General features: G+C 45.9%; 1 protein-coding gene across 1 annotated transcript in view; it reads right to left on the bottom strand.

Annotated features, from left to right (window-relative positions):
* Positions 1-6,774, bottom strand: part of EDEM2 (ER degradation enhancing alpha-mannosidase like protein 2) — a 32,046-nt gene extending 25,272 nt beyond the window's left edge. The window contains exons 1-3 of the mRNA XM_004697943.2: positions 6,619-6,774; positions 6,302-6,412; positions 3,707-3,746 (exon numbers count right to left, since the gene is read on the bottom strand). Coding sequence (XP_004698000.1) covers positions 3,707-3,746; positions 6,302-6,412; positions 6,619-6,725 — 258 coding nt within the window. The 5' untranslated portion in view covers positions 6,726-6,774. The remainder of the gene's footprint in view (positions 1-3,706; positions 3,747-6,301; positions 6,413-6,618) is intronic.
* Between the last annotated feature and the right edge of the window lie 537 nt (positions 6,775-7,311).

The following is a 7,311-nucleotide window of genomic DNA, read 5'->3' as shown; positions in this document are numbered from 1 at the left end:
GCGGGCCGTAGTTTGAGGACGCCTGCCTTAGAAGCATGGATGGCAAAACCTGGTCTCATGTACTTCAGACATGTTGTCAAGAAAGGCCAGGCCATGGAAAAGGACATCGTGTTTGGTAAACCAGAGGGTCGGAGAAAAGGGGAAGACTCTCCACAAGATGGAGTGACGCAGTGGCTGCCACAATGGGCTCAAACAGATTCACTCTGAGGATGACACACTCGTACCAAGCGGTGTAATTTTCTATTGTACGTAGGTCGCTATGAGTCAGAACTGACTAGACAGCATCCAACAGGAAAAACAACAAGTTACAATCTAAGATCAGAAATGCTCAGGATACAATTATTCCATTGAGATAGCTTCCTGTCAGCAGGGCCCACAGGCATGCCTCTCTCTAGCATTGGACGCCTCAGCCTACTTCCCCACACCCCTGCTAAGGCAAGTCTTACAAAACTCTTTTAGCTTTGCCAATTCTCCAGTCCACCAGCAAGCTCTAGCCCGAAGGCACTCAGATTTCTTGCTTTGTGGGCTGGGAAGCCACCACTCTGTCTTCTGGTTCTGCCACTTCCATGCTGTGCTGTCTCCGGTGCCATAGCTCTTTGTCTCCTGTCTCAGGTGCAAAGAACAAGCTCCAGTCCTGGCTCTTCTCGACAGTGGTAAGAGCCTCCTTCCCCATCTCTGGGATGGCACATTTTAAGCTTAGCAGGCTAGCAAAACTGACCCATCCCCAGGTTGGAGCGCCATCTAACTTCTCTGCATGGTCCTAGCTCCCACAAGCATGTTCTGCACCTCATTTACATTATTAACAAGTTATCCAGTCTGCTGGATGGGCCAAAAGCACCTCATACTTGCATAGCCCCACCTAGTCACCTGGAGGGAGCCACAAAGACCGTAGCTGGAAGAGCTAGACCAAGTAATTCGTTGTACCAAGAAAGAGATGAAGAGTCCCTGCTGGCGTTTCTGCATGGCGGAATCCAACGGGTTCGAGGCCAGGCTTCTCTGTGGACCTTAGAGTTACGTGACTCAATGTGTTTCCTTGTCTAAATGAATTTGATCAGCTCTCTGTTTGTTTTTTTAATCTGACTATTCTAGCATTCAAGACCCTCTATAATTTGGCCCAACCTACTTTTCTGGCCATGTCTCTCAGTGTTTTATTTTCATCTATCTAATCTTCACCTATTTCAGTAAAACTAGCCCCATTTTCCCTCAATTTCCTCCCTTCAAACGCGCTGTCCCCTCTGTCAGTAATCCCGCTCTCCTGTATCTCCCCATTTCCAAGTGTAATTCTATCTAGAAAGCCTTTGGTTCACCGGCTGAAACTGACCACTGCTTTTGAAAGGCCCCAAGAATTTAATCCATACGACCCTGAGGAACCCACTTGTTCCTGTATTAAGAGAATGTTTGCATGGGCAGGGCAACTAACACATGTCTACAGCTCGCCAGAGTGCCAAGCACCGCCCAAGAAGAATTCACTCAAAAAATATGAAGCAGTCACTCAAAAAATATTTATAAGTGATTACGTGAGTCTTTCTCCACACTTTATTTCTTCAAAACAAAAATCGCATTTCCTGACCACAACTTAGGAAATTTCAGAGACTTTCCATGGTCTCAAAGGAACGATCAGAATCCTGAATGAACAAGGGCTTGTAGCATCTGGTCCCCATCGGCCCCACAGCCTCTCTTTACGGCCCCCGCCGCCTCCCCCCCCTTTCCCCCCTTCCCCTCCTCCCCCTGTCCCCTGCACAGCCATGCACACATGCACGCACACGCACACACTGTCCTTCCTTCCCTTCCTGCCATGCTCTCTCCCGTTCCAGGGCTGTTCCCTCTGTCTGGAACATTCTTTCCTCCTTCCTCCTCTAGCCAACCCTTCTGATTCCAGCTCAAGTAACCGTTTACCTCAGGGAAGCCCTCCCTGACCTCATCAGTCCATGTCAGATTCCTCTGCTATATCCACTCCCAGAACCATAGTCCTTTCCGATTTGTAATTATACACTCTTGAGGGTTATGGGTTGATTGTTTCCCTGGTGAAAGTCATACTCTCTAGGAGGGCAGCGACCGTGTCTACTTACACCCAGTATAACTGAAGAGCTCAAAACATTGTCTGGTCCACAGTTGGCCTTCAATAAAGATTCGATGAATGGACATGTAGATGAAGAAGAAGGAGGAGGAGGCAGAGGAGGAGAAGGAGAAGAAGAAAGTGAGCCAAATTATATCAATGTAGTAGTTATAATAATGTAAGTATATAAATATATGAAAATGAGAATGAGGGTCTATTTACCTAGAACAACAGTGGAAGAGAGAGTCAGGAAGAGGAGGATACAGAATATGTGGCTGATTTTCTCCGAGAACAACTCCCTCCTTTGCCCTGAGTCCAGACGAAATGGATGGGACCCAGTTACTATTACCTTTACTAAACATTTTGAACAAAGATTCTATGAGAGAATACCGATCAAGAAGGGGAAGTGCAGAACTGAATTTCAAATTCTCATGGACTCTAGACTTCCTGAATAATAAAAGCCATGAAGGTTTTATAAGTCCCTGAAACTATTGCCCAGAGATCAGTAGTTTTAAAACCAAAAATAGCTCCCACAGTCTTCTTAAAATCATAGTTCAGTTTAACTTTAACGCCTGTCTGCCTGGAGTACTACACTTTTTAAAGAACTATCTATCTGGGATCAAACTGAGAATAGCAACTGGAAAGGTTAGATAAGATTCTTAGGTAACAGTGAATTCATGTTAACAAGGGAGGAACTACTCAGGAAGGGAGAGTGAGAAAGGTGACATAACGTGAAGAATGTAACCAATGTTGTTTGTGTAGGTATTTTGCTGTTTATATTCTCAACCACAACAAAATAAAAATCTATTGAAAAAACGAGAAGGTAAAACAGAAACAATCTTCTATTCTGACCTTTTTGAGATGATGGTTAAGGTCTGGAGTCGTACAGACTCAGTTCAGTTCTAGCTCTGCCAGTAAATGCTACGCGGCCCTGACAAGTCACTTCACCTCCTAAGCACCTTGATCTCCAGGCTGTAAAGAGGAATAAGGGTACCGTATATACTTGAGTATAAGCCAACCCGACTATCAGCCAAGGAACCTAATTTTACCATTAAAAACTGCATAAAAAATGTGCTGAAAACTTCGGCTTATACACGAGTATATACAGTACTTATTTCTGGGATTGTTGGAAGGATTAAACAAGTGCTCAGCACAAGCCTTATACAGAACATGTTAACCAATAGCTATTTTATCATTACTGAACAAGTCTTCTAGAATATAAATTCTTGAAAACAAAAGAAGTATCAATGTCTCTAACCCCCAGAGAGTGATACAGGCATCTCACAGGGAGTTTGAACTCACCCAGAGGGATCTCAGAAGACAGGCCTGGTGACCTGCTTCTAGAAAGTGACACGGATGACAAATCCTAGAGAGCAGTTCTACTCTGTACGCATGGGGACATCATGCCAGCAACGAACACCACTGCCATCACAGTCCCATATACATGACAGGTCCTCTATAAATATTGGCTACATAAAGGAACCTGAGCAAGTTGGATTTCATCATCTTCCCCCAGATGGTTGAGAATCATGAAATGAAAATAAAAAGCCCGAGAGAAGTATTTGTTTTTCACCCGCAGTCAAGCTGACAAAAGGGAGGAAGATATTGGTTATGTAATGGTGGAGAGGAAACAGAATAAATGACACTTACCAGTAAGGTGTCCAGAGCATCAATCAGAGTCAGAGAAAAACTGTCAAGGGATAGAAATCATAGCTGCTTATTAAGAAAACCAAACAGCAGCTATTAAGGCAGTCCCCAAACAAATCTCCCAGACACTAGCATGTGCGCCACAGCAATACTTCTGCTCATCCCATTTCCAACCACAACAGAAAAGTCACAATTGAAAACCTCTAAGAACCCTGACCCACTTAATGCACCTGGGAAGGTGGGCTGATATATCTCAATGATAATTAAACACATCACCTAGAGCAGGGGTCCTCAAACTATGGCCCGCGGGCCACATGCGGCCCGCCAAGGACATTTATCTGGCCCACAGGGTGATTTTGCTGCTGCTGCCTGTCCGGCTTAGCAGCCACTCGACTCATCCCCACTCGCAGTGCGCATGTGTGGAATGTGTGCCCGCACTGTCCGACTCCCCTCCTTCTGTCTCGACTCCTCCTCTCAGTCTCGGGTGTGATCGGAGGAGTCAGGAACTTGCCTGTGCAGAGCCTGCTGCTGTCTGAGGACCTGGGTAAGAACAAGTTAGGATTTATTTTTTCTTTTGAAGTTAGGTCTATTTTTTTTTAATTTTGCACTTAGTAGGGCCTTTTTTTGTGGTTAAGGGAGGCCTTTTTTTCCTGAAGTTAGGAGGTCTTTTTTTTTAGTTGGTTCGTTGGTTGGGGGTGGTTTCCAGGGGGTTTGCATCACAGTGCTAATGCAAATAGTCCACGCTCTCGTCTTTGTTCCCATTTTGTTTTTTTTTACTATAAAATATGTGCAGTGTGCATAGGAATTTGTTCATAGTTTTTTTTTTAAACGATAGTATGGCCCTCCAACAGTCTGAGGGACAGTGAACTGGCCCTCTGTTTAAAAAGTTTGAGGACCCCTGACCTAGAGTCTCTGGCATTCCTCTTTGCCATGGGGAGGCAGTACATGATTATGGCTCAGAGCTGGTTTTTCCGCAATTCCACACCTAGGAATTTGTCTCACAATGCAGTTGTGTGTTTGAGGATACTTGTAGCAGTATACTCATAGCAGTATTGTTTGGGGGGCGAGGGGAGGGGGGAGAAACTTGACAGATTCCAAGTGTCTACCTGTTAGAATGTGATTAATTATGGTACATGAAAAGTGCAAAATGACAAAGTTGCCAAAAAAAAGATTGCTACCAAGAGTTCTATGTGCTGATGGAAACAGAGCCAACTTAAACACATACATATAATGTTCATAACAAGCATAGGAAACTAATACATGAGAAGATCATGTAGTATGCTGAAAACTGTATAATGTACATATTGTTTGTATAAAAATATTTTATGTGGTTAAAGGGGAAAAAACAAAAACAAGGTACAGTATGATAAGCAGTAAAGTATGTTTCCATTGGCATTTTCATAAAGAGACAACTAGAAAGCAGACTAGCAGGGCCAGTGGTGGTGGTGAGAGATTTAAGTGCAAAGAGACATAAGACAACTTTTTAGGGTGATAAAAATATTCTACTTCTTGACTGAGGGGGGGTGTCACTGCACAGTTTAAAGGAATGTATTTTATGACATGCAATTATATCTTTTAAAAGTCAGCTTTCAAAAGATACATATAAAATTCACCGCCATCCAGTGGATTACACATACATTCCAATATGACGGCGTAAGCAGAGGAACTGTTAGTTCTTGAAGTGTTAGAGTATGAGATATGGTTATTGGATTGTGTATGATTTCGTACAGTTTGTATGGGTCAGTTGTTTGTATTACTGCTTTTGAGCTGAAAAACAAAAAATAAGCACACATTTTCTCAAGCTTAACTTCTCTAGCCCTCTGCACAGTAATTTGTAAAACAGGAATAATGACATGTAATTCTTAGAGGTATTAAGAGAATCAAGTGTGATCACACAGACTGCTTCGTACAGCGTTCAATCAATGTCAGCTTCAGCTGATGGAATGGTTTTTTACTCAGCAAGGAACAAGACAGAGAATTCCAGCTCGCATAGGCTTTTATTCCAGTGGGAGTGAAAAAGACAACCCATTACAGTTAGGTGAAAAGGAGTGGTAAGTGCTGCAGAGGAAATAAAACGGGGGACCCTATGAGAGGACCGTGTAGGGGGCTGAGGAGCTAGCTGATGCTTGGGGGCTGACCTTTTGGGGTGATGTCTGAATAAGCAATAAGCGATGACAGGATAAGGGGAGACGTGTTTCAGAGATAGAGAACAAAGCCCCTTAGGTGTTAACGTTTGGGGCAGTTCCGTTCTGTCCTGGCCCTCAGTGTGCCTACCTACAAAATAAGGGGTTGGCTTTTCGTACTTCTTTCGGTCTTCCTACCCTAACCTACGGCTCCATAGATTTTCCCAAGTCCCTACAGCTGGTGCCTGCTCCTCCTTAGGGGGTCCAGCTAGCTAGAATAACACGGGCTTTTTTCACTTCGAGGGGAAACCGAGCAGGAGGCTCAGTGGGTCCTTAATCGAGGCGAGGGAGTCAAGCTGCGCCCCAGTCGAGAACTTTGCAGAAACCATCAAGACCTGAAAGCCACCGGCTCCAACCGCCCCGCCTGCCAGGGTCTGAACTGCCCAACCCGTCGGTTCCCTTGCCCCTCCACTACCTGCCCCAAGTGTCGTGCCCGTCGCAGGTGAGAGGTCGCAGCTCATCGTAGGGGAAGGCGTTCTCCAGGTAGCTGTCGTAGGCGTGGTAGAACATGGCTTTGACTCGCTCCCTGGTGCGAGGGACAAGAAATAAGGCCGGGAGCCAGAACATGCAAACCAGGTGGAGGAAAGGTACAAGAAATCGAGCTTTCTGCAGGGACCCCAGCGACGGTCACAGAGGGGGGTCCTGGGTTAGAGGGGGAAAGGAAGGAACTGGGTCTGCGCTTCCCATTCCTCCCACCAACTCAAGAGGGGCGGAGGACCTGGTCCCTTTCACCTGTAGTGGGCAGGGTCCGGCGCGGTGCCATCAGGGCCCGGCGCACCACGGTGCAAGGGCAGCAGCACGCACAGTAGACCGACCGCGATGAGCAGCCGGAAAGGCATAGAGCTTCGTGTCTTGTCAGCGCCGCCGCCCCAGCAGCTGCCCCGGCCACCCGCTCATGCTGGGAGCCACTGCTGGGTCTTCCGGGGATCCGCACTACTGCGCCGGCGCGCCGAGCCACTAGTCACGCACTTCCGGACTACAAGGCCCAGAATGCAACGGTTAGATGAACCGGACAAAGAGGATCCTGGGAAATACAGTTTCCAAAGCAGAGATCAACGTGTCTTAAGGACAGTGGCTGTTGTCAGCTGCTCAGGAGTCTGTACAGATTTAGAACGACCCTATGTATAAGGGAACGAAACACTGCCGGTCCTGTGGCATCAGATTGTTGTATTGCAGGCTGTTGTTTCAGCTACTGTGTCAATACATCTTATTAAGGGTCTTCCTTTTTATTCACTACCCTAAGTATGTCATACCAAGTATGGAATCTTTCTCCAGTTCTCCAGAGAAGACGGGTCCCTCTGAATAACATGGCCAAAGTATGTGAGATGAAGTGTCACCATCTTCCCTTCGAAGGAGCATTCTGACTGTGGCTGTGGGTCCAAGTAAAATGAAATCCTTGACCCCACCAGTAATTTCTCTGTTCAT

Source organism: Echinops telfairi, unplaced genomic scaffold (genome assembly GCF_000313985.2).
Source record: "Echinops telfairi isolate 266 unplaced genomic scaffold, ASM31398v2 ScPeMD7_5592;HRSCAF=6446, whole genome shotgun sequence".
In the NCBI taxonomy this organism is placed as follows: Eukaryota; Metazoa; Chordata; class Mammalia; order Afrosoricida; family Tenrecidae; genus Echinops; species Echinops telfairi.
Note: the sequence above shows the minus strand (reverse complement) of the source record. Positions and strands in the feature narration are given on the sequence as shown.